Raw genomic sequence first — 26,536 nt, 5'->3', positions numbered from 1 at the left:
TTTAACCCACCTTTGTCTGTCCCAAAGCACTGCAATGAGTATTTTAAATTCTATTTTGCTACAAAATGCAATCTTAATGTAACTCAAATGAAAAACATCTTTGTACTCCACAGGAAATACCACCGAATAAATTCTGAATCGACAGTGAATTGCATGTACAATTTATAATACATTGCATATTTGCATTAACCAACAAATTTTTAATAAAAAATACGTACCAAATTTCAAATCTTAAATATTTAGTGCACAGACTCTGCAGGGGCGTCTTTAAATGTTGCAAACCTAGCATACCTTGTACCGTAGTTGAATTGATAGATATATGATATATAAGTTTTTTTTAATGCTATGGTGTCAAGTATAATCTAAGCTTTATTACCTAAGTTAATTAATTTATAAAAAATTCTATCAACCTTAATAGCCTTTTCAATCATAACTGCAGCCTAGCCTAGTATTTATACCATGCACTATGCAGGCTGACTGGCTGAGGAAACCTCAATGTTGTCACAATAGGAGCATTTTACAATCACCATTCACCAATACAGTCTAGCTTATCTAAGATTCTATGTAGGAGAGAAAAACTAATAGCTATCAATTTAACTGTACAAAGTTTGCGACATCTAAAGACACCCGCTCTGTGCTGATGCACCATTTTTGATAACCTAGAAAACTGACAAGTTACCGTATGGTGCTTTTTTGTTGTTAAAGAATCGACAATTCATGTAGTTTGAAATAGGCAAGCTTCATTCTCGAGGGAACTATTGCTCTCAGAGGCTTTGATTACCATATATGGTCACTTTTGCCACTGCAAGTATTTTATTATTCAAAATTAATTTCATTTGGTTGCTAAGGCTCTTGGCTACATGAAAGGCCAATCATCAGCAAGAAGTTAGTCAAATTTACACAGTAGAATTTGTTTATTAACTAACCATGAATTAGATTTGATAAAGATGATAGTGTGTTTGTGATAAGCTTTTTTGTGTTTGTTATCAAGTGTTTATATGTTGTTGTAGAGATGGAATAAGAAGCTCTCAAAATGAGTCGTGCTATCAGTGTTGTTAAGCCGCATATTCCTTTGATTAAGTTTCCAACAAGAGTTAAGTGGACGCCACAACTACAACCAGTGCAATTGACACCAAAGCTGTTTTCTCCCACTACGCACACTCCAATTGCTCCAGATAGCATTCAAGTTTTTAGAGTTATACCTCCACGTTTTCGACGTAGAGCTGTCAATTTAGAAGAACTTGAATATATACAACGAGGTGGCCCAGAGTAGCAGCCAAAACAAACTTATGGATCCTTATAATGCTAGCACTAGTTCTGAAGACAATGACTGCTTTAGGTCTGCATTCAAATATTATAAACAAAGAGCTTCTTCACCAAGCTTGCATGATGTCATTGATATAAACAACGCGACTGGTACTGATTTTGATGTAAAAACATACACACTTCCAATGAAAGTTGGTCATCTTGGCTTGAAAGAACCTTTTCGATGGGAAATATTTCAGTTTAAACCAATTCCTGGATTTTATTTAATTCCAAATCCCTTTACGGATGCAGGGAAAGTAAAGTGGATAAAACGATGCATGGAAGAATATTCTTGTACACCACACACTAACAATGTTAAACCTCTTAATGATTATGCATGGAAGCAAACATGTGATATCATTGAATCTTCACCTGAAGAAAAGTTAAGACGGAATAAGTGTAAGTAATGCAAAAAATAATCTTAACTATCAACTTTTTGTACACTAATATAGGTTAGTTTATCATCTTGCAAAGGTAAAAGAAATATTCATTTTTAACTAGATCACTGTTTTTTGCTTTAAGTTTTATCATAATACATTGGTATATTACATGCAATGGGACAAGCAAGCAAGCAAACGATCTTCTGAAGTCACTAAGTTAGCTTCCATCTTGCAGGCATAACAATAGGGTGGAGTGAAAAAAAATTTTTTTTTCAAATCAAAAAATCAGATTAACCAAAAGTGGCGTATGGACCTAAAACCAACTTCTGAGAAGGTATTGGGTTTGTGCCACCTACACCCAGGTGGCCCATAATTTTTAATGATCATCCGAGGGTCAAATTTCATGAAAATCCCATAACTTGGAAACCGGTTAAGCTAGAATGTTGGTTTTTGGCTTAAAATTTCCAGAAGGTCCATGTTTCTATATGCTCTAATGCAACTTTTGTCTCTATTTTAACCACATACGCTGATAATAATAAAAAATGACGTTTTAATTTGAAAGCTATATAACGTGAAGAAGTGAAAATGCTATATTTGAATTATTTGCACCAATAGTTATGTGTTAAGGCATAATAGGTACAAACTGACTAAGTATTGCTTAAAATACTTTCTAAGTAGTTGGTACAAAGAATATGCAAGCAACAATCATGGATATGTGACAAAAAAACTCAATCCCAAAAATAAGTAGCAAAGACTCATATGCAATAATGTTACTATGCTATTTGACATTCAGTTTCAAAATTTACATCTTTGGTTTCCATGAAATTGATAAGAAACTACTTACAATCAGGGTCGCATTATAAAAATTATCATGTGGTGAAAAAATATTGAAAACCTTCAACCTGAAAACATCAGGACTACCAAAATCAGAAAAAATATATTTCAACTCTGATCCATTGCAAATTTGGGCAAGGCTGACTGGGCTTTGGTAAAGACCCTTGCCAACCCTAATCCACCACTGTTTGCAATGAGTGTTACAGAAACCATGACATCAACTCATTTATAATTACACATATCCAATAGCAACACACAGCCAGGGGTTCCGAAAGGGGGGAAGTCGGGCAACTTTTCCCTCTAGCATAACATTGTAAAGGAAAAATGAGTAGTTTTTTGTTTTTTCCACGTTTGAGGGGGGCCCAGTTTTGCCTCTCTTAAAAAAAAAATTTTTTTTAATGAAATAGGCAGTTTCAAGCATTTTTCGATCATAGTGTATGTAACTTCAAATGTATCTCATTAAGAACGAATCATTCTCGTATTTAGGTAAGCGATGTTAAACTGCTTCAAGACGTAAAATTTGATGCTGTTAAGCCTACTGATTTCTGCATCATCAATTTTCTATTGCTTTAACTTGAAAACTGGTGCTGCTGCGTTTGGCTAAGCGTGTAGCCTACTATTCTTGCTTGACCAACATAACCTTGACTTTAAAAACTGCGTTGGCCAGGCGTAAGTCCGCCCTGTTAGCTCAGTGGTTAAGCGCCGGCTCAAGATCACGCAGCACTGCTTTGACTCTCGGGGTCATATCATTTTTGGAGTAATTGATCTACTGTAACTTGTGTCATTTTCAAGTGTAACCAGGCCACATAGGAAATTCAAAATAAAGCTGCCTCATTCAAAAAGCCTACTTGAGCAGTTTCAAATCCATGCTTTTCTGCATTTTGTGGATTACAATTCTACATTACAAGCTTCAGTAGATCAATTACTCCAAAAAGGATATGACCCCGAGAGTCAAACCAGCGCTGCGTGATCTTGAGCCGGGCGCTTAACCACTGAGCTAACAGGGCGGACTTACGCCTGGCCAACACAGTTTTTGAAGTCAAGGTTATGTTGGTCAAGCAAAAATAGTAGGCTACACGCTTAGCCAAACGCAGCAGCACCAGTTTTCAAGTTAAAGCAATAGAAAATTGATGATGCAGAAATCAGTAGGCTTAACAGCATCAAATTTTACGTCTTGAAGCAGTTTAACATTGCCTACCTTAATACGAGAATGATTCGTTCTTGATGCGATACATTTGAAGTTACATATACTATGATCGAAAAATACTTGGAACTGCCTATTTCATTCAAAAATTTGTTTTTTTAAGTTGGTACACTATCATTTTAGTGGCAAAAATGGGCCCCCCTTCAAACGTGGAAAAAACGAAAAACTACTCGTTTTTTCTTTACAATGTTATGCTAGAGGGAAAGTTACCCGACTTCCCCCCCTCTCGTAGCCCCTGGCTGTGTATTGGCATTGCTATTGAATACGTGTAATTATAAATGAGTTGATGTCATGGTTTCTGTAGCACTCATTGCAAACAGTGGTGGATTAGGGTTGGCAAGGGTCTTTACCAAAGCCCAGTCAGCCTTGCCCAAATTTGCAATGGATCAGTGTCGAAATATATATTTTCTGACTTTGATAGTCCTGATGTTTTCAGGTTGAAGGTTTTCAATAATTTTTCACCACATGATAATTTTTATAATGCAACCCTGATTGTAAGTAGTTTCTTATCAATTTCATGGAAAGTAAAGATGTAAATTTTGAAACTGAATATCAAATAGCATAGTAACATTATTGCATAATGAGGCTTTGCTACTTATTTTTGATATTGAGTTTTTTTGTCACATATCCATGATTGTTGCTTGCATAATATCCTTTGTACTAACTGCTTAGAAAGTATTTTAAGCAGTAGGCTACTTAGTCAGTTTGTACCTATTATGCCTTAACACATAACTATTGGTGCAAATAGTTCAAATATAGCATTTTCACTTCTTCACGTTATATAGCTTTTAAATTAAAACGTCATTTTTTATTATTATCAGCTTATGTGGTTAAAATAGAGACAAAAGTTGCATTAGAGCATATATAAACATGGACCTTCTGGAAATTTTAAGCCAAAAACCAGCATTCTAGCTTAACCGGTTTCCAAGTTATGGGATTTTCATAAAATTTGACCCTCGGATGACCTTTAAAAATTATGGGCCACCTGGGTGTAGGTGGCACAAACCCAAAACCTTCTCAGAAGTTGGTTTTAGGTCCATACGCCACTTTTGGTTAATCTGATTTTTTGATTTGAAAAAAAATTTTTTTTTCACTCCACCCTAGCATAACAATAACACATATACAATTATACATGTTGGAGTTTTGATGTTTTTAAACTTTTTTGTTTGTTTGTTTGAAGTACATTGACTTAAAAGATGCTTTCCTTCAAGTGTAAATTCTCTTTGAAACAACAATCAATATTCTGAATCAACTCAATGTAGCCAATAAAGGCATTTCAAAATATGGTTGTGTTGGGTAATTCAAAAATTGTTGCAAATGTTTTGTACTTTAGTATTGTTCAAATATTTAGTGCTTAAATTTGTGTGTTGAGAGTTGTAATATTATAAAGTTGGAGTTAGGCATTGTAATAGAGTCGAAATCGGTTAATTGCATATCGTGTAAAGGCATAAATCGTTTTATAGCATTGCATAATCCCAAACCAGTCCCATTTACTTTTAAAGAAAATTAAACAGTTAATCTCATTTAAGGGTTTACCTCATAAATCGGTTACCCTAGTCGAAAAGGAATTCTTGTTTGATTTGTAGACTTGTATTACTTAACCGCATATTTCCTTGACGACGAAGTGTTGCTCAAGATTATCCTTACCAATGCACAAAAATGTTGCAAGATCTCCCACAACCTTCAGCGATTAAATACACGACGCCAAATTGAAGACAGCAGCTGTGATTATATTTACCGCACGACTGAAAGGTCGGAGTTGTGCGCTTGCACAATGCCTTCTAAGGACTGCTGTCCATTCAGTGACATCTAATGAATAAAATAATTTCACCGCAACAACATTTCAACAATAGAAAACGTCTCTCTGTCAATCTCGGTAACGGCCCTGCGTTAAAACAGAAGCCTCAACAAGTATGCGAAACTACCAGGAATAACCTATCAAGGCTTTGCCTGTCCAAGGATAAAGGTTCAAAACCACCCAACTGTAACACAAACGTGTTCATTCCTTCAAACTGTAGATCATCGCATAAACAGTTAAAATGTCTAGCACTCTGCTTTCAAGCTTTTGTGTAAGATGAACGTTCGGTGTTGACGTGTATGATACCAGGATTCTGCCAATCAATGGATACAGTTAATCGCATACATTGTTTAATGGCATAGAAAAGCTTGGCAAATTGACTATGCACTATGCAGTGAACCTATTTCAACTGTATTGCAAACACTTATGTTTGCATATCGTACTATATAAATACTAAAACAAATAAAGACTACCCAGAGCTCCTTCTCGGCAGCCAAACCTACGCACTTGGAGGCCAAAATACAATAACGATAGCACAAGTAAATAGCATTAAACTTGCAACAATGTTAAAATGATCACTTAGCGTTGTTGAAGTCTGGGCGACGTCCTGCAATAGAATCGTTGTACCACGCATTAAATGCTTTATCGGGATTGTAATCCGGTATTGCGGGACCATCTAACGATCCTAAATTGTTTTAACTGCTCGCAGCTCAGTAAATTGTTTCAACTGCATACCGCCTTTCATAAAACCTTTACATTTATTCCGTTATGATGTCACCATTGAGGGTGTGAAGTCACTAACCCACAGCGTTTTCAACTATGAAGACACGTGTTTTACCCACGGATGTCAACTAACCTAGTTCTCCTTTTTAACAACGATTCAATATCCGACAACATTGAATCAATATAAAAACGACAATATTGCCAGCTGATATAAATTAGCACTTCGGATTAACACTTTGTTAAAATAAACATCGGGAATTGCAAACAAGAATTACAGCACTGGTGATCGCAGCTGGATATATGTATTCAATACAACAAGAGTGACTATGATGCGCTGACCTAATTCTGCGTCACTCTTTGATAGTACATATTTTCGGTGTCCGACGTTTTCTTCGTAAACAGTTCTTCGTAAAGCAATTCTTTGTAAGCAGTTTTTCGTAAAACAATTCTTCGTAAAGTTAATTCTTTGTAAAACAATTCTTCCCAAAGCATTTATTCGTGCATGCAATGGAGATTTGATGTATACGAAGAAATGCTTTACGAAAAATTCTTTTACGGATTTCATTTCACCAACAACTGTTCACGAACAATTGTTTTACGAAGAATTGCTTACGAAGAATTGCTTTACGAACAATTGTTTACGAAGAATTCGCCTATAACCCATATTTTCCACATTTAATCCACGATCATTCTATTGTGAAATTAAATAATTGGCTAGAAGAAACCGGCGGCAGCACAGGCGGTCATTCAAGCACTACTTAGCGGCCATGGCCGCCGGCTGCTTTAAGGCTTGAAAGAGTATATATAAGTAACAATATATTTACCAATATAATAATAACAATATAATAACAATAACAATATAATAACAATAATATAATATAAATAATATAATAATATATAATAAATAATATAATATAATAATAATATAATAACAATATAATAACAATATATAATAACAATATAAGTAACAATACTGTATATACCTTACTAAAACAATGAAAACTATTAATACTACAAAAGTGCTCAATGCCAAGCAAAAAGTCAAAGCAGAGCGAATTAAATCAAATATAGTTATTACTATCTGAAGCCTTTACAAATTGTTTCACCTAACGGATCATCAGAAGGTCTTTTGAATAAGACCTTCTGATGATCCGTTAGGTGAAACAATTTGTAAAGGCTTCAGATAGTAATAACTATATTTGATTTATATACCTTACTATTAATAATATAAAAAGTATTATGCTCAATGCCAAGCAGAACAAATACGTTAAATACATCAAATACAGAAATTACTTTTTAAAACCTCTACAGCATGTTGCATCCTAAAAGGGGGATCATCAGAAGGTCCTTATTCAAATAGAATCTATTATTGATTAATTATTCAAATTTCTAATAGAAGTTTATTTGAATAAGGACCTTCTGATGATCCCCCTTTTAGGGTGCAACATACTATTGAGGTTTTTGAAAGTAATTCTATATATATATTTGATGTAAAGAGGAGGCTATAACATGTATTTTTTATCCATTTTCGAAAAAAATCAGTGTCAAATTAACGGATTTTACTTTTATTAACCTTTTATACCACGATGATTAGATTTTACATTCCATTTCTGTTTCAAAGGTATGCAAATGACATGCCTTAAGGTTGGTTGTTGTGTATCATTTCAGATCAACTAAAGCTTTTGAAAACTTGTCCTATCTGGAAACTTCGATGGGCTACTTTGGGTTTGCAATACGAATGGAATTCAAAAGTGTATTTGCATACCGGGTGTTCTGAAGTTCCAACCCAACTAAATGAGCTAATAAGTTTATTTGCCAGTTCTTTGGGGTGGAAAGATTTTAAATCACAGGTAGAGATTTTATTAAAGCTGATCTTTTTGCAAATGACTGTTTAAACATTTTGTTTGAAATCCACCACATAGCAGGTGTAGTCCTTTATTCAGAAAAATATATTCATCTTCATTTGGCAACGGTTGGAAAGATTGCGAACTACTTTAAACATTGGTGTAACGCCATGTTGATCAGTATTAAGTCACACTTGAGGTTAAAGTGAATGCTCGAAGCCGTAATTAAGATACTAAGCTAATGAAATAAAAATAACTTTTTGGTTGGTTCGAAAAGCTTGAACTTTGATGGTATATAATTACTGGATTTTCTAGAGTCCATTGTTAAACTTGCAAAACATTTAATAGTAGTGTACCTTTCTTTATTGTTGTAATAACGTAACATGAATAATTTCAAGGAGATATAAGGTACAATAACCAATAAATTGCGTCGATAAAGTTTTTTTGGACTGTCAGTATTTGTTTTTGTTTTATTAATATCAAGAATGATGTTCGATGTGTTTGCAGGAGTGCTCTGTTTAATTTGTAAAACTTTTCATTATCGTGGCTGTTTCTTTGCTCTTGATATTATAACGTAAGAGATTAACAATTTAGAAGCAATAGTTAACAAATGAATGGCCCTGACACAAAGCATTTTTAACAGTTGGTTTAGTATTATAAATCTCAATGATACTATTTTGAGCATTTGCTCGAGCCCTCTGTTGTATTAATTGCAGAACAGTTAATTATGGTTTTGGTTTATTTATTGCCATTATATTTGGCGTGAAATAAACGGTTACGAAGCAATAATGTAGTGAATAAATTACGCTAGCATGAAGCGTTTCTGAAGAGTTTCTCTTTAATTTTGTTACTCCTAGTGAGTAGTGTTGATATTCTGAGGTTTCATGTGAGCCTTTTGTTCCATTTACAAAACCTGTAAATTGTTTCTTTGTTTCCTCTGCGTTTCTTTGTTGTTCTGTTTTTATGAGGTCACAAAAACAATGAAGAAGCATTAATAGGACATAACCATTAACCAATATGCAGTGCAGAGTTTTTTCCCTTTTTCGAACCGTTTTTTTTTTTTTTTCTTTCTATGAGAGTTTATTATTGCGACGTATTCTTTCTTGCAACTCTAAAATATCGGTATCAGTTTAAAATCGTTATCGACAAAAATAGTAGTATAGCCTAAGTATTCTCTTCAATAAAACAACAGTATTGTTTGGTAGCACAGATACATTTACTTTAACTAGAAAAGTATTTAAGATGCATCATTGCAAACTGATTGTCCATCCAGCTATTTAATGTTCATGCAGGTTGCAAGATTGATAACAATACAGTGCATATTTTTTACAATCGGTTTAAATAGTTTGTTTGCTTTGTGATTTCAGGCGGTATTTGTAAACTACTACCACATCGGATCAACTATAGCGCCTCATGTGGATGAATCCGAGCATGATCTCACTCGCCCACTTATTTCCATTAGCTTGGGCCTATCGGGAATCTTCCTTATTGGTGGTAAATACATTGTTTTGTGCGCCAAGTATTATGGCATTAGGCGTGGTGTTTCCATGTAGTTATAAATTTTAATGAAGCGAAAAATGTGCTGTGTAATTTGCATTTTGTAGAGTTTATATATAATGATTTTGGTTTGTTTGGTTTTGAATCTTCATCCTCGGACTGACAAAGCCTTGATAGGTTATTTCTTGTAGTTTTGCATACTTGTGGATGTAGAGGTCTTTGACGCAGAGCCGGTTACCGAGATTGACAGAGTGAAGTTTTCCGATTGTTGAAGTGGTATTGGCGGGGAATTACTCCATCCATTAGGTGCCGCTGAATGGAGAGCAGTCCTTAGAATGCGTTGCTCAAGCGCACACCCCGAGAGTCAAACCAGCTCCTCGTGATCTTGACCCGGGCGCGTAACAACTAAGCTAACTGACAATCAAAGCAAACCAAGTGCTCAAACGGGATGTGCTCAAGCGCACATCCCGAAAGTCGAGAGTTCAAGCATTTCAATGATAAAAATTGAAGACTTGTTCCATCGTCATGATGTAGGCAACTTGACAATATAAACTTGCTAGAAACAATTTATTTTGGAATAACTGTTACTGTACGATTTTATGTCATTGTGCTATCGTATTGAATTACGTTGCGTTTTACCATTTTCCTCAACCTTTAAAAGTTATTTTTTTCAATATCTTGTAACCGTCATCCAGGGAAAGATAAATCAATAAAGCCTCATGCCTTCCTTGTTCGGTCCGGTGACGTCATCATCATGAGCGGGCCATCACGATTGGCTTATCATTCAGTGCCCAGGATAATAGAATGTGAAGAAGATCACTACCGGAGAGATCCCATCGATGTTTTCACGGCGCATTGCCGCTTTAATATCAATGCACGACAGTTTGACAGTTAAATGTGGCTTTCGTTGTGTGAAATTGTCGCAAAAGTTTTTTATAATTGTTTTTTACATTTAACGTTTAACTGTAGACGAAAAATCGATTAAGTTGTAGAGTCTGTGTTAAAAAACGTGCATTTTCTTGGTGAAAAGTGTGTCACGTGTGTGCTGAAAAATGAGTTAAGCTATTCTCTATTTTTGTCTGTGTTTCGTTTGATACATCTCACTACGGTTCGCCCGTCGACTGAGAAAAACCTCGCACATTTTGTTGGCTTTCAAAATCGTAAAACGTCAACTTTGTAAATGAAGAAGCGGCAAGATTAAACAACAATCTGAAAATTGGCATCGAACATTGATGCAGGACCTCTTTTGAAGGGAAAGTGAGGGACAATTGCCCCCCCCCACACTTTTTAGTATTTTTTTCACTTAAACATGAGCAGTAGGATGTTTCATTTTTTCACGATTTTTGAAATCAAAAATGCTTGGGGTCTAATCAGATCGGATTTTGGCCACAAACAACCGATCCAAAATATTTTTTCGATCGGACGACTTTTAGAGGGTGCGCGGCCCCCCCAAAGTTTGAAAATTTGAAGCGTGGGAAAATTTGCAGGAAATATGCGATATCTCGGTAACGGAAAGTGATAGGAAGACGTGTAAGGTGTCAACTTGTGCGGAATGGCCAACTTCCTATCTGCGTTTAATACATTTTGCTACCCTATCTGCAACGAAAAAAAAGTTAATTGCAAAAAACTGTTTTTTTCATATTTTCGATGTTTCGTTCTACAGAAGCAAAACCCTTGGAACCAGTAACTACAGTGATTACAAGTTATAGAGAGCAACAAACATGTGCTATGGCATAGGGTACAAGTGTGCATCGAATGTTACACAACAATGGACTTCCTTTCACGATTGGCTTAGAATACCGTCATCTCCTATCGCACAGTGTCTCTCACATGTAAACGTTTCAGCATAAGCTACCAACACAGAGTAATTAAACAAAACAGTTGACATTGACGTGGCTGTGCAAATCAAGAGTCATACACCATGTGAACGCGAAGAAAATCATAAATTCAACAGTATGTACAATACTTGCGGACTAGAGGTACTCAAACGCAGGAACAGGGATCCCCCAGTCATGACCAGTGAAAGCAAAACAAATAAGCAACATCATGTAGAACGAAAATTCGGGCATGTTACCCAAGAATAAAAATTACTGCCGGCATGTAACACTTAATGATTATTCTTCAGCATTGCTTAAATGCACCACATGCACCAATAATCGCATTAAAGACAGCTTCACTATTAACAGAAATTTCCTTGAGAAAAGACTTTACTCCGATAACTCTTTCCATAGTTTTGTTCTTTGCTCGATCATGCGTTTGAACCAAAAACACATAACGATCCATACCATTCACATTTCGATCATCATAATAAAGCTGCAGGAAATCGGAAGCAGAGATGTCATCATCACATTTTTCTAAACACAGCTTTCTTGTTTTCTCTCTACATCTATACATGGTAGTCGGTGAGGCAGCAATATCGTCACCAGCACATGCAAGCAACTGGTCAGATTGTTGGCGAGTAGAAGTGTTTCGCCGGTCAGCTAACATACAGCTTAAAGAACTTACGGCAATTTTTCGTTTTTTTGTGTACATCTTGCCACCTGTTACTGCTGTCTTGGCGAAATCAGGATCAAGAATTAAGCCTCGTGTCTCATCTTCCGAAGACTCACTGCTGGAAACGGTTATATCAGGTGTAATCATATCTGCAGGTCTTCGCCTTAGCCTCTCCTGTGCTACCAGGCTGGAAGTTTCTGAGCTGGTCGAATAAGAGCAAGATGGTTCATCTTCACTTGGTAACTTTTGCTGGTAAGAACTCTGATGACTCAATCTATTTTTTTACCCTTAAAGTAAAAGATCTGTCGCGAGATGCAGTAATAAACATCTTTCTAGCAGAACTTTGATCTTGCAAAAACTCAACCTCCTCTTCTGGGATACGGTGCATCCATTGACAGCTACAAGAAAGTCTGCCGTTGTAAAACTTCACCTGTGATGGAATGGCACATTTACACTTGCAGATATCAAACAGCTCATGGAATATACCTTCTGTCGCTCCCGTCTGTGGCTGTTTTCTTCTCTTGATTGCCTTAAATTTGTTTATGAGCAGTTTTAACCTGGTCTCAACTCGAATGATGCTTATCACCGGAAGGCTGGCACTAACCCAAACATGAACTATATCATTTATCAACTGTCCCTTGACATCAGCTAAACATGGAGGCTTCTTAAAGAACTTGGGATTCGTTTCACTGCATTGCTTGCATAAAAAAATGTAGTGGTGAAGAACGCTTATGTTTGTGGGTAGTACATTCCCTGGCAGCTTTTCAAATTTCTGCAATGTCTCACTGGCGTCAAGTCTTGTTTCTGGCATAATAGCAATTGAACTAACTACTCCTGGGTACAAATAGCCAATACTTAAATCTTAACACCTGCAATGACAATCCATGGTAAATTATACCAGCAGATGGCGAGTGACATCGACTCAATCTGCAACGGGAGCTTCTCAAAACAACCCTATACATTATAACTAACAAATCTTCTTACTACAAACTCGAACAAGAATGTAGTTCTGAAAACTTAAAAAGCACAGTATAATATTCTACAAGTCGTCCACCTGCATTGTTAGATCAAAGTGCATTTAACAAAACCTTTTGTTCGTAAAAAATGTCATTTGTCATCACTGCAGTTACTGGAAGGGATTTGCTTCTGTAGAACTGGGAAGAAAACATCAAAAATATGAAAAAAACAGTTTTTCGCAATTAACTTTTTTTCCGTTGCAGATAGGGTAGTAAAATGTATTAAGCGCAGATGGGAAGTTGGCCATTCCGAACAAGTTGACACCTTGCCCGTCTTCCTATCTCCTTCCGTTACCGAGATATCGCATACTTCCTGCAAATTTTCCCACGCTTCAAATTTTCAAACTTTGGGGGGGTCGCGCACCCTCTAAAAGTCGTCCGTGCGAAAAAATATTTTGGATCGGCTGTATGTGGCCAAAATCCGATCTGATTAGACCCCAAGCATTTTCAATTTCAAAAATCGTGAAAAAATGAAACATCCTATTAAGCAGCCTTCTCTATCTTTTAAAAGTATTAGAATCTCCTCTTAGAATTAGAATCTCCTTCTGGAACGAAGAAGCTTCAAGATCAAGCGGCGCTGGTTCGACTCGGGGTGTGCGCTTGAGCAACGCACGTTAAGGACTGCTCTCCATTCAGCGGCATCTAATGGATGGAATAGTTCCCTGGCAACAGGACTTCAACAATCAGAAACTTCACTTTGTCAATCTCGGTGACTGGGCCTGCGTCAGTGATTCAAAGCCTCTACAAGTATGCGAAACTGCCAGGATTAAGCTCTGCAAGAAGCTTTCCCAGTCCGAGGATAAAGATTCAATCAATCAGTTTAACATTATTCCTTTGCGGTTAGAACTCTATTGACATGATAGACGTGATTATCGGACCAATAAAAACTATCGTGTCTTGTCGTGTGATCGTGTCGTGTGATTATCGGACCAATAAAAACTTCTGGGGGCTGCGCCCCCCAGACCCCCCATTGCAGCATCAGCTTCTTTCTGATCGAAGCATAAGGTTTCCAAGTCGTTTCACAAAGTATATTTCGGAAAGAGCATTTTTGGCTAAGCAAACTGGTAGTCACTTAACAAGAAATAATTCTGGTACTGCAAATGAAAATCGAATCAATCATAAACTACGTTTTCCGTGACGTAAAAAAGGGCGAAAAGAAGATGATAGCCTACAAAGCAAATCAAGTGCTGGATTTTCTATCAGCTGTTTGTTTTTCGTATTTTACCCTGCATTGCGAGAAAGCGGACTAGAGCGCTATGCATCGGTGTACGCCATCTGACGTACACCTGACCCACGCTGCAGCCGACGGCAATGTCTGTTTCCTGTTGTCTACTCTACTTATGACTTAAATTTGGTACTACCCATTACTCGAAATCGATCACTGGGTAGAGGCAATTATACTTACAGTGAAGTTTCTTCCCCAGAGAAACAACAGCAAGTGCGGGGGGGTGGAGTCGAACATGCAGGCTCTTGACTGCGAGCCCAACGCGCTAACTACTCGACCACTGCTGCCGACTAAGTTGGCAGCTGGTTGGCTTTTAGGGGTTAGGGTTAGAAAGTAGTCATTTCATTGAGGTGGGTTCGATTCTCACAACTGCTATTGCTCTTTTTTCTTCTGTAATTACCAAATAAAGTTCAAAACAAAGATTAACTCTCTGGCTAAGTGCGAGAAAGGTCACAATTGGACGGTAGCTTCTTATAACATGTTCTGGTTGGTTGGCGGTGTCATTCTAGTCATTTGCAGTGGCAGAATTTTTTCTTGTAAACGTGGCTACCAAGCAAACTAAGTTAAAACACAGTGTAAACGCCTGGCTCGTATAGTTCAGGGTTACCAAACCAAAAAATCATATTGAAATGAAATATATGTTGATATTGATAAAAAATTCAAAATGTGCTAACAGCGAAAATATATTTTTCAAAATTTGATCAATAAAATATCACAAAACCTTTTCAAAGCCAAATGAATGGGGTGTGATTTTGCATTGATCATCCCCCCCCACTCCAATTAGTGGGGGGTGATCACCCCCCCCCCCTTGGATAGAGCCCATAGCTGCCGCCAATTTTCGACAACCAAGGTTTGTTTTGAATCTTTATCCTCGGACTGACAAAGCCTTGATAGGTTATGCCTGGTAGTTTCGCATACTTGTAGAGGTCTTTGACGCAGGGTCGGTTACCGAGATTGACAGAGTGAAGTTTTCCGATTGTTAAAGTATTTGCCCATTGCCGAGGAATTATTCCATCCATTATGTGCCGCTGAATGGATAGTAGTCCTTAGAAAGCGTTGCTCAAGCGCACACCCAAGGACTCGAACCAGCTCCGCTTGATCTTGAAACTTCTTCGTTCACGAAGTCACGCGCTAACCGACTGAGCTGTCGGGGCGAACAAGGCCTTGTGCACAGTTGTGGTTAATAATGGATCGCTACACAGTCACTTTTAGGGAACGTTCAAATATTACGTAACGCCTTCGAGGGGGAGGGGGGGGGGTTTATGCAAAGCGTTACGTTAGCGTCACATCGGGGGGGAGGGGTTCAAGCAAAACGTTACGTAACGCTTTCGAGTACGGAATGGTAGTTTTTTGTACTGAATTCGTAGTGAAAAAGCGTTACATGGGGGAGGGGGGGGGATTGAAAAAAGCGTTACGTTGGCGTTACATGGGGGAGGGGGGGGGTCAAAAATTCGGAAAAAAAGCGTTACGTAATATTTGAACGTTCCCTTAGTATTCGTTTGTAGGGTTTATCAGAGACACAGGCAGTTTCACTCGTGTAGCAATGCCAGATCGAATAATTTCAGAACAAGATGAAAGTGTAGAGACACCACAAAAAAAATTATTCCTGGAATCTGGTAATGTAAGAATAAAACTCACAGCAACACTGAAACAATCTGATGGTGTATTGGCACTAGCCAGTGGGGCAAAGAAATTGCCTCCCCTCGAAATATTTTAAATAAAAATTTCACTCTCTGTTAGACCAGTGATTCTCAACCTTTTTGGCCCATGGACCATATTTAAAAAAAATATCTGATGAACCACTTTGCTATGTTGACGCCACTAGTCGAAACTGTATTGCACAACACATAGGTCAGAAAACTAAAGGGCGTGTTTAATCTTAATAAAATAATACGTACGTAATTAACTAATTAAGCAAACCCTCTTAATTTGCACACTCAACCTTAACTACTTGAATACACATAATTTCAATTTCAAATTTTATTCCAACAAAACATTATGCACATATTGTTTCAATAGAATGGTAATGTCATTGTAATGTCTTAGTCTTGCCTCTTAGCAACAGGAGCTTCTAACATTTTGTTAATTTGAAAGCACTGCAGAATACAATACTTAATTTAGCGTCTGAAAAAATATAACATGTGACATTCATAAAATAATTTAGTTAACATTCAGTAAAACAGCGAATAGCTCTACTCTCCCGAAAGAAACTTGGTAGGCTACCATGAAGAAGCGCGATCTTCGTGCACCGACAACACCACAACAATAAATTACAGCAACATATGATTTATTGATTAGGCCTGCCAGCACTTCACTTATGCTTTCAACAGTTCAATAGCCTACTCGTCAACTAGTAAAATAAGTCCAAAAATTGCTGAGCTTATCTAGCACTTCCAGAAAGATCGATTAAAAATCACGAAGTAAACATGATCATTACGTCTTACATTATATTACGTCACGCTGACATACAATGCATGCTATGCATGACATAGGCTACATGCTGACATACAATACATGCATGCTGACATACAATACATGCTACATAATTTTCTTACACCTGTATGCAGTCCTTACATAATTTAGTGTAGTAAATGATACAATTTTGAAGAACGTTTTATCAAGGATTCATAGAACTCTCTGTGGACCAACAGAAATTCCAGGTGGACCACCAGTGATCCACCTGGACCACGTTGAGAATCACTGATTTAGACTGTAAGTACTCTTAGAACGCGCAATTTTTAGGCGTTTTTTTCAATTTTTTCTGGAGGAGTTCTCCTATGGAGAGTATTTCAACTCGTTACCGGGTTTACAGCCACATGCAAATAGTGCTTATTTGCCCACGTCTGAAATTATATGCTGGCTACACCCTTGACCTGACAATGTAGGCTAGGCCTCTAAGCAAAACTCAACTAATATTTTCATCTCGGATTTCAAATAAACGTTGATGCTAGCATAGAAAAAGTTGGAAAAAATTATACACCAGAGAAGTCAGCAAAGAGTTGGGAGGTCTGGAGGCTTTGCCCCCCAGGAGCTACGAAAATCATTGATAATATTGCCCCTCCAGTGGAAATCTGGTAAGAGAACTGAGGGTATTGTTTAGACAGCAGCAGTGGCCAGAGTCAAACTATGCACCATCTGCTCGAGTGCCGTGGTCTGAAATTAAAAGATTTCGCATGAGGCTTGGGCTGAGGTCAACGATAGAGCAAGAGGTTGCCTTGATACTCTTGTAGCGATCCATTGTCATGAGATATAGCCACTTAAACACGACAATTCCCTGTAAGACCCGATGACACCACCAACCAATCAGACCATGTTTAAGTGACTACCGTCCAATTGTGACCCTTCTAGCATTCAGCCAGAGAGTTGATTCTACTTTGTTTGAATTAGGCTAGGTTAGCCTACAGAAGAAAAAGTTATGATTGGGTGGGAATCGAAATGACTACCACTACCTTAACCCTCTACTCCAAGCTGTGGACGACGAAACGTTAAATTAATTTACTTTATATCAAAAATGCTTTTCCTGCAACTTCTGATTGGTTGCAACGCTGTTCCTGTAACTTCTGATTGGTTCAATGATTCGTTTGTCTTGCAAAACTTTTTCTGCTTAAGTGCCTACCTTATCATTACATCAATTGACTTTCCTTTTCTTGGAAGTTTTCTCACTCCGACGATATATAAAGATTCATTCAATCAAGGTTGAAATGTGCTGATCTAGAATCAACGTTTGTAGACTTTGCGGTTCACCAACTTAACGGTTCAGCTATTTTGTTAAGTGAAGCGAATCGGAAAGACCAACAAAAGTCGGTTCTGGTTGATGGTAGCCACTTTAACAAGTCGAAATTCTGCCACTAAAAATGACTAGAATGAAAGCGGCGTGGGAGCCCGTTTATTTACAAAGTATCCATTTAATTGTAAAGCAAAAGGGCAAAGCGTACTACCGGTATTCTTGCTTGGCAATGAATATTCTAATAAAATCGCTTGCTATAGCTTAAGTGCTCCAAACAAGTGCCCACGTTTATTAGGCATTGTTAAAGAAGTCAAAAAAATTGTTACGGGAGCTTGGCCTGACAGTGGCGTTGTTCTATTAGGCCCACTTTTGTTGCTGCGATAGCCTATTCTAAGATAAATATTGACATGCAACTCTGATACTGGTGCGAATTAGGTTCTTTTTTAGCAGAAGATTTGATTTGAAGATTCAGTATCTATCTAAAATTTTATGAGTGCGGCTCGCCACAGCTATTCTTGATGCAGACGCATGCAAAAAGGTTGATCCCTGTTCGATCCCAAAAAAGGTCGATTTCTGTTCAATATGATTAAACTAGCATTTCGTGTCAATGTTTTATGAATAGCGTGACACAATAATTGGTAAACTGTAAAGGATCGATTTGCCTAAATAGCCTGCCCGACAAAGTAGGCCTACACTAGCCACAACCATTGAATTTTACAATGAATTAATTTATTCTTCGGCTGCTTGAGCAAGTAGCGTCATTATCAAGCAGGTAGCCCATCCAGGTAAAACCCTGCTGTAAAAATCAATCTAAGTGTTGGATGCAAGCCACAACAGTGGATTAGTTTAACGATTACAAAATTGGCTGATTAAACAGCTTATTCCGTGTAGGCCTACAACTTTAATGTCCGATTAATTTATAGATGAACTTTTCGCTAACTGTTTCTCGATTAACCAATCAGACAACGAGCTTAAAAGATCCGCCATTGATGCATCCAACTCTAAAAGCAATAATAACGAGCACTAGCTCAGAAACGAACAATTGAAACACTGTTAGACAACAAACAATATAAATTAGAAATAGAAACGTGTAAACAACAGTATAAGAAAATTTCTGCAGCAACGTCTAAGTAATCTATTGCATCTGTATTAATCCTCTATAGAAAATTATTAAACTTAAGTTACGTCATATAATGATTCAATTTAATGACAACTTTGAATAGGCTTAGCCTATATGGGGGATATTTTGCAGAAACAAACAAGAAATAGAAAATAAACTCTTCATGGAGTCAGAAACGCAAAATTGTGTGATATATATCACAAAAATTAATTAGTCTTGCTGAGTTGCTTCTATCATACTCATAGCTAAGCTAGACACCAATATTTGATTGTCAATCTTACTCAAGTCTGACCAAGCAATAGGCTTGAGTAGGCCTATTTTACGGCGATTGAATAGCAAAGTGGACAACTAGTGCTTGAGTGGCAGGCTTCTCTTCATCCACGTTGGCCACGAGCTTTACTTGCAGCTGTTGCTAAAACTGTGGCGTCTGGGATAAGCATTTCAACTTGCAATCCTACTTTTAAATATTTCCACGTCGAGCTGGTGGTGGTTCTTATCCCCTGAAGGCAAGGACAACAGACATTAGTAGGATGTTAACAATTACGGTAAGTTAGGCTATGTACGAAAATATAAACGCTCGTTTATTTCGTTCTGCACGTGGGCTACATGACACTCTGTAAAAGCGTATAACCATGAAAACATTAGGTATACGATATATACAGTACACTAAACCAGCGTAGCCTCAGACTGCGTTTCTTTTTCTTCACATGCTAGAATCAGTGGTTCTTGACCGGGGGAGGGGGGCAAGCCCCTCCAGGGGGGTATCAACCACTTTTTGTAGAGGGCGCGAGCTCTGCAACGATATTTAGTATTTTTGCAGGGTGCAGTGGTTTGCACATTCTGCAGTGTGTAGGCTAATGTTATGTTTTGCAGCATTTTTTTTTGGAAACTGGAGATCACCGGCAGGGTTATATGGAGATGGAGCTTTTGTAGCGCATATTCTGCATTCTGGCTTCGTTGTACCGGTATGTGAAAAATAATAAAATCCATGTAGTGCTAGCAGCCTATTCATTGCAGTTATCGCGAAGCTTGGCATCCAAACCTTTGCCTATAGTTAACCGATAAAGAGTGACCTAAGCTTATCAAAATGCTCAACTTTACCACAAAGCTGGGGAGTTATAAAGCTCGAGCTCTTTGCAGTCGTCTTTTCAGTCGTCTACGTAAGTGTAAGAACATAATCTGATCGTAATATCTTACCTGGCCTTTTCACACGAGTGTTTGATGGTTGTCCAAAGAAACATGCTAATTGAAACTTTAGTATTCAAGCTCTACCTTCGAAAGAGTCAAGTTGAACAAAGAAATCTAGTAAGCTTCAGTAACTTAGATGCTGCACTCGCAGATGATAAGTTTGAGCGGACAAATCAAGCAACAACTCATCTAAATGTTTTAAAAGCAAAAATAATAAAGTAGTTTCCAGATGTACTGTAGAGGAAAACCTGAAAATCCGATTTATCTTGAAGTTCAACCCCACTGCCAAGAAAATAGGCTAAGACTTCGAATAACTGAAACTCGAAATTATCTTTCGATTTAGCCTACTCACTTGTCTCATTCTCAACTCAAGATGTTCAAATACTAACAGTGCTCTGATCCACATATCTATCTGAAGCTTAATTTTCTACTGCAGTTGCTGTTAAGACCAAAGACAGGCTGAGAGCTGAAGAGTTAAGCTGCGTTGCGCAATTTCTGCGGAACTACCTCGCATTAAAAATCTAGTTGCTGAGAAGCAATTTCAAGTACGGCATTTTACTGATATGTACGTGATCAATAAATCAACAAAAACAGAATTGCTTTTAATGTTGCATTTGTTCAAAATTGAGAGGGGCCATAAAGCATGTAATCATTGCTAAAAGAGGGAGTGTCTAAGAAAAGGTTAAGAACCACTGTCTAGATAGAACTCTAGATATAAGAAAAATTATTGTTTCGAGTTAGTCTGTTGGCTTATTTCTTAGTTTTATATCAACAATGAGATCTACGCAACGCACTAAGTTTCATGTTTGAATTTAAAAAGATCGGCCCAGGCATTTTTTTAAATAATTAATAGTAGAAATAGTTTTCATTAGAAACTCAATGTTTCAATTGATTTAGAATTCTATAATAATCTGTAGATTAACACTCCAACATTTTAACTTTAGTAGCCTAATTGGAGACTCCAACGCAGACCTACCTTTCTCACTCTCTTTGCTCGTCTTCCTTTCCATTTCTTGATCAAATACTCTTTCATTGTGATGTCGTTTTCTTTGTCTATCAAAACCACTTTTTCTTGTGTTGTAAACGTCACTTCTGTCACAACTTGACCACCACAATCGGACTTGATCTCTGTTGATCTATCTTCTTTGAATTCTGATGCTTCACAGTCTATTTCTTCCAGCAGTGCGTATTTATCCGGAATGAAGGCAAAGTCAACCCTTTTTCCACGATAAGCGTATTGCTCTTTGGTTTGATCAATGGAGTCTGTGCTATCGACAAGTAAGCATTGTTCATCATCTGCATTCTTGGAGCTCTTTCGACTCTGTTTGGAGTGTTTCTTGTAATCTGCAAAAATGTTGAATAAATTTACTAAAACTAAAAATCACTCACGATATACGGTATTCAAAAAGTTATGAGCATATTGTCGTTTCTTTCCTGTCTATAAAAGTGAGTCACGTTTTTATGATTTAAGACCATTAAGATATAAGAGGTTGTTTCTTGTTTGCCGTATGTTTGGCATATGGTTGGTAGTTGAAGAATTCTGTAGACTGTAGAGGACAAAAAGGTATAGGCCTGTTGATTGGTGTCGAACCGGAAAACTTTCATTGTCATGGACTATTGCCGCTCTCACCACTTGGCCAATGGCTATATAGTCCGCAGTGTCTGTTTAACACTGCACGACACCGTTTTTTGCTTTTCCTCATAACCTTTTTCTATTTTAAGAAATATGGCAGTTCTGATCCTTCTTTCAGAAAGTGCCACTGCTACATTTGAGTAGCCCTTGATGTTCACAATTTTTTGTGTGCTTGGCAAAAGCTAGGTCAACTGATATAGCTCATTGAACGTAGAGGACTGTCCAAGTGTCCATACAATATGTAAATTTCCATGCAGTTGTGGTAGCCAATATTATGAGTTCTCATCATGAAAAGGCTGTTTTGCACAGTTGACTATGATCAGTCACGAAGCAGAGTAGCCTAAGGGAATTCAAACAACATTGTAGATAAACCCAATAAATGAATAAAAAAAAAATAACAGTAACCTCTCAAGTAGGCTACATGTAGCTCCACACAAAGTGAAATTTACCTGACTTTTAACTCTTTTTTATTTCTTTAAAAGTAATGTCTAAAAAGACATTATTAAAAGTAACCTAACTGCGGACAGTGGCCAGTGTTTCGATCTTCCTATCTCTTCAGAAAAGTAAAATGAAAGTGGAAGTTGAGTAGCAATTTTGTCTTTTTAGACATCACATGGGCCAATCCTATACATGCTTGCTGGTACACCCCTCACCCCTTCATTTTCTTTGAATCTTAAATAGGCTACTTATAACTTATGTGTCGCTAGCATATAATTTATTGTATTTTGAATGCATCTCAGATGATTGTTATGTCCTAGCTTAGTGACAAATTTCTGTCTTTTTCTCAAGTTTTTATTTTTAACAAATTCCAATCATTGCTTAGCACAACTTTTCTCAAAAAACAACACTTTCTAATTGATGGAAAATTACGTTTCGCTGGAGTCCGAAATTAAATCAATTCTCTTGGGCTCATTAAACTCACTCTGGGAAACCATCATCTCAAAACTTCAAAACAACTTTCTATTTTCATTTTACTACGCTGAAGAGATCGGAAGATCGAAACACTGGCCAATGTCCGTAGTTAATTTTAATAATGTCTTTTTAGACATTACTTTTAAAGAAATAATTAATTAAACTACTATTCAACGCTTTATAGGCAGAGAAAACTTTTTCTCGAACCGTAAAAAATTTCATTATCAGATCACCGCTTCAATGCGTGATGGAAATCTACAGATAAATCTGCATCAGGCATTGCAGAGTGCAAAAAACAGTGTTGCAGAACGCGTTTTCGAATATTAAATTCTCATCAGTGCAACTACGTTTATGAACGCAATAACAATGGTTAAATTTAAACTCAATACAATACATTACAAACATTATAAAGACATATTCTCAGTGTTCAATTGAATATTAATAAATCCAGAGACATCAGAAAATCACTTCCCGCATGCAATTCCAGACCGACATTACTCGCTTAAGTTTTTTTTTGTTAAAACAAACTTAATGTTCAAAGCAAAAAAGCCATCACAATAAACATCCACCGAAGTATACTAATTTACAGTACTTAGATAAGCACTGAAAATTAATAGACGGTATTGTTATTAATATCAATTCAATATGATTTCAGTGATTACAACACAATGTAATACAGTAGCGTATCCAATTAATTAGCGACGACCTTTTAAAGTACACGGTAATTTGAACAGAAATAAGAATTTATCAAAAGTCTCAGTCATTTTAAAAGATTTCACCACCAGTTACAGGACCATCTTTGCTTGTTTCCTTGACAGAGTCAACTCTGATTGATCATATACGTCTTGGAGAGTAGCTAGTTGAGAAAATTCAGATAATATGAATTTAAATATAATATGATGTAATATAAATATAATAATATGAATATATGAATATAATATAATAATATAAATATGATGTAATATAAATATAATAATATGAATATATGAATATAATATAATAATATAAATATAATAATATGAATATAATAATATGAATCAATATAATATGAATTTAAAGAAATAAAAAGAGTCAAAAGTCAGGTAAATTTCACTTTGTGTGGAGCTACATGTATGTCCTTGAGAGGTTACCGTTATTTTTTTATTCACTTGTTGATTTTTGCATATCAGTTTGTATCCTCTGTGGATCCTTCTCTTGTATCATGGGCCAATCATATAGATGTTTGCTGGTACACCCCTTTATTTTCTTTGAAACCCAATAAACTTTGTGAATTTGCTTAAACGGAGTTCGTTTAGTTTGTTTGCAAAAAAACCTAAAACGTAGGTTATTGTTATGGTGAATCAAGAGATAAACGTAGTTAAAATAAAATGCGTAAAGGTAGACGCAACTACCAAACGTCGTAACCTCTTGCCTCCCTTTCGATACGTTTCAGTTTAAGAATTTCAGTTTGTTACTTCGAATTGGTACATTAGTTTGAACGTGGTTTGAATGCAGTCAGATCGTTTTGTAAAGGCACAAAAGGTAGCCTTCCCAAGACTAAACAAATGCCGATGCTAGGCCATAGTTGGAAAGACCTTAACCGTAGGCCATCATAGCTTGCAGAAGGAATAAGACCCAATACAACGGATTTTTTCTACATAGGCGCTATATAATTCGCCCAATGTTTACTGTTTTCTTGTCCCGTGTGAATCAAGTTGCCCGCTTAATTTCATTGTTTAATTACTAACTTCACACGACTAGAGCATATGACAATGTATAAGGTTATTTTACACAAAGTAGGCTTATTAAATTATTGACGATAATATTGTATAGGCTATAGCAAGAAGAACATAACGACTTTAGCCCACTTAAGCGTTTAACATGTAGGCAAAGCCCATTTGGATTTCTCAGCCTACATTCAGTTCATAGGCTACTGTTATACGAATTTATAGTTTCAACGAGTATATTTACTTTCCAAACAAAGGAGAATGTTGAAACGACTGCATCAAGCCCAACGCAATGATTAAATAGTTACTTTACAATACAAAGTAACCAACCTGTACGCTTTTTCAAACGTAATTTTGTTTTCAAAGTGCACCAAACTCCATGCTTTTGGTTTTCTAAACACCTGTCCTCTTCTAAAGTACCCACAGCATTTTCAGTTGGTTCATTTTTCAAGTGTTCGCTGCATAAAACTTTGTACTTTTTCTGATCGACCATTTCGCTTTGCTGAATGAGTTGTTTACCCGCCCAGGTGCAGTCAGCAACTAACCAAGCGTGAACTGAACAGATGAAACTTTATCTTTTGCAAACGTTATTTATCTTGTGGTAGAAGCACTGTGTCAGCAGAGCTCGAGGTTTTTATTCTCTTTTGTTACACCATTGCCAGAAGCGTTGCTCTGCATAACGTCATCATTATAAAATCGTAAAACATTAACGGTTCAATTAAAATTGTTTGAACGAATTAATTTGCTTCTCTACGGCAAAGTTCACAACTTGATGCTAAAACTGAATAGTTTTTGTGCCATGTTTCGTGTTTACGTGCGATGGGATGTGTTAATAAAACAGAACCAAACAAGATTTGGTGTACCCAGAAGTTCACAATGGAGCTTTGTATTCAAATGAAACTTTGAATTCCTAATATTATCTTTGAAAATGTTCTTTTCTGAAGACTGTAACAGGAGCGGATCCAGCAAGTAGTTTTAGGTGAGGGTCAATAGGCTACTCAATTCAACAAAACATAATTCAATTCAATTCAATTCAATTCAATTTATTTTTCTTTGTCAGAATGCAAAAGAAATGATATTGAGAAAAAGAAATACAGTAACAAAACTAACAAAAGGAAAAGGTGGCAAAACCTTAATGGTTTAAGACGTGCGTGAAAGGATCTAATATTGCGGTATATGCATCAATAAATATAGTCAAGCACGGCCACCAAACCTGATACTTTAAAATAAGTTGATGAATTAGTTAAGAATCAGTCGCCTCCTCGTTCCTGGAACAACTGGAGCGCCAAATCTTAAAGCAATGAGAACACGACTGAACCCAACATCACAAAAACAAACTAATATACACAGTTACACACACATATTGAAATTACATAACGGACTATCAAAACAAGGACTATTTACAGATTTCATACAGAAATAAAGTGTTCGCAGCAACGATATTAAGTAGCCTATATATTGTAGAACAAATACATAATATGGCAGCTCATTATCAAGATAAAATAGTTAAAAAAGCTTTGTTTTTTAAATTAATTTCCTGCGCATGTAAGAGCATAACAAGCATGATGATATAGCAGCGTGTTTTTGGTATTTCTAATAAGAGTTGAATCATCTTTGATAGCGTCAGTGAGGGATGGAGTGTTTTTGGTATCGCTAATGAGAGGTGGAGACTCTTTGGTAGCGCCGATGAAGGATGTAGTGTCTGAGTTGTTTCATGCATCTTTTCCAAACCAACCTAAATAATAATCTTACGAAAAGTCAAGCGATCCTCTGAACGAACATAATAGCTTATAATAATCAGGGGAGTAGTTAGATGCAAGCTGGTAGTAACTTAGTGATATATTCTTATCTGGCAAATATTAAATTATGCAATACGGTATAGTAGCTTATTCATGGAAGAGTAAAGATAGTAATCCTTATCCGGTCGGGTG

The 26,536-nt window shown here is 36.7% G+C and overlaps 2 protein-coding genes across 2 annotated transcripts; one reads left to right on the top strand and one right to left on the bottom strand.

Moving 5' to 3' along the window:
* The first annotated feature begins 1,139 nt into the window (after positions 1–1,139).
* On the top strand, positions 1,140–14,002 carry LOC145776412 (nucleic acid dioxygenase ALKBH1-like). The gene is made up of 4 exons (XM_082587816.1): positions 1,140–1,704; positions 7,913–8,094; positions 9,456–9,582; positions 10,281–14,002. The coding sequence occupies exons 1-4, from the start codon at positions 1,290–1,292 to the stop codon at positions 10,478–10,480; spliced, it is 924 nt and encodes a 307-aa protein (XP_082443942.1). The 5' UTR covers positions 1,140–1,289; the 3' UTR covers positions 10,481–14,002.
* A 4,757-nt stretch (positions 14,003–18,759) lies between these two features.
* LOC145777222 (uncharacterized) lies at positions 18,760–25,120 on the bottom strand. Its single transcript, XM_082588551.1, has 3 exons — positions 24,936–25,120; positions 21,331–21,698; positions 18,760–19,666 (listed from the first exon to the last, which is right to left on the bottom strand). Exons 1-3 carry the CDS (start codon positions 25,096–25,098, stop codon positions 19,541–19,543), a joined length of 657 nt encoding a protein of 218 aa, XP_082444677.1. The 5' UTR covers positions 25,099–25,120; the 3' UTR covers positions 18,760–19,540.
* Between the last annotated feature and the right edge of the window lie 1,416 nt (positions 25,121–26,536).

Source organism: Aplidium turbinatum, chromosome 1 (genome assembly GCF_918807975.1).
Source record: "Aplidium turbinatum chromosome 1, kaAplTurb1.1, whole genome shotgun sequence".
Lineage (NCBI taxonomy): Eukaryota > Metazoa > Chordata > Ascidiacea > Aplousobranchia > Polyclinidae > Aplidium > Aplidium turbinatum.
Note: the sequence above shows the minus strand (reverse complement) of the source record. Positions and strands in the feature narration are given on the sequence as shown.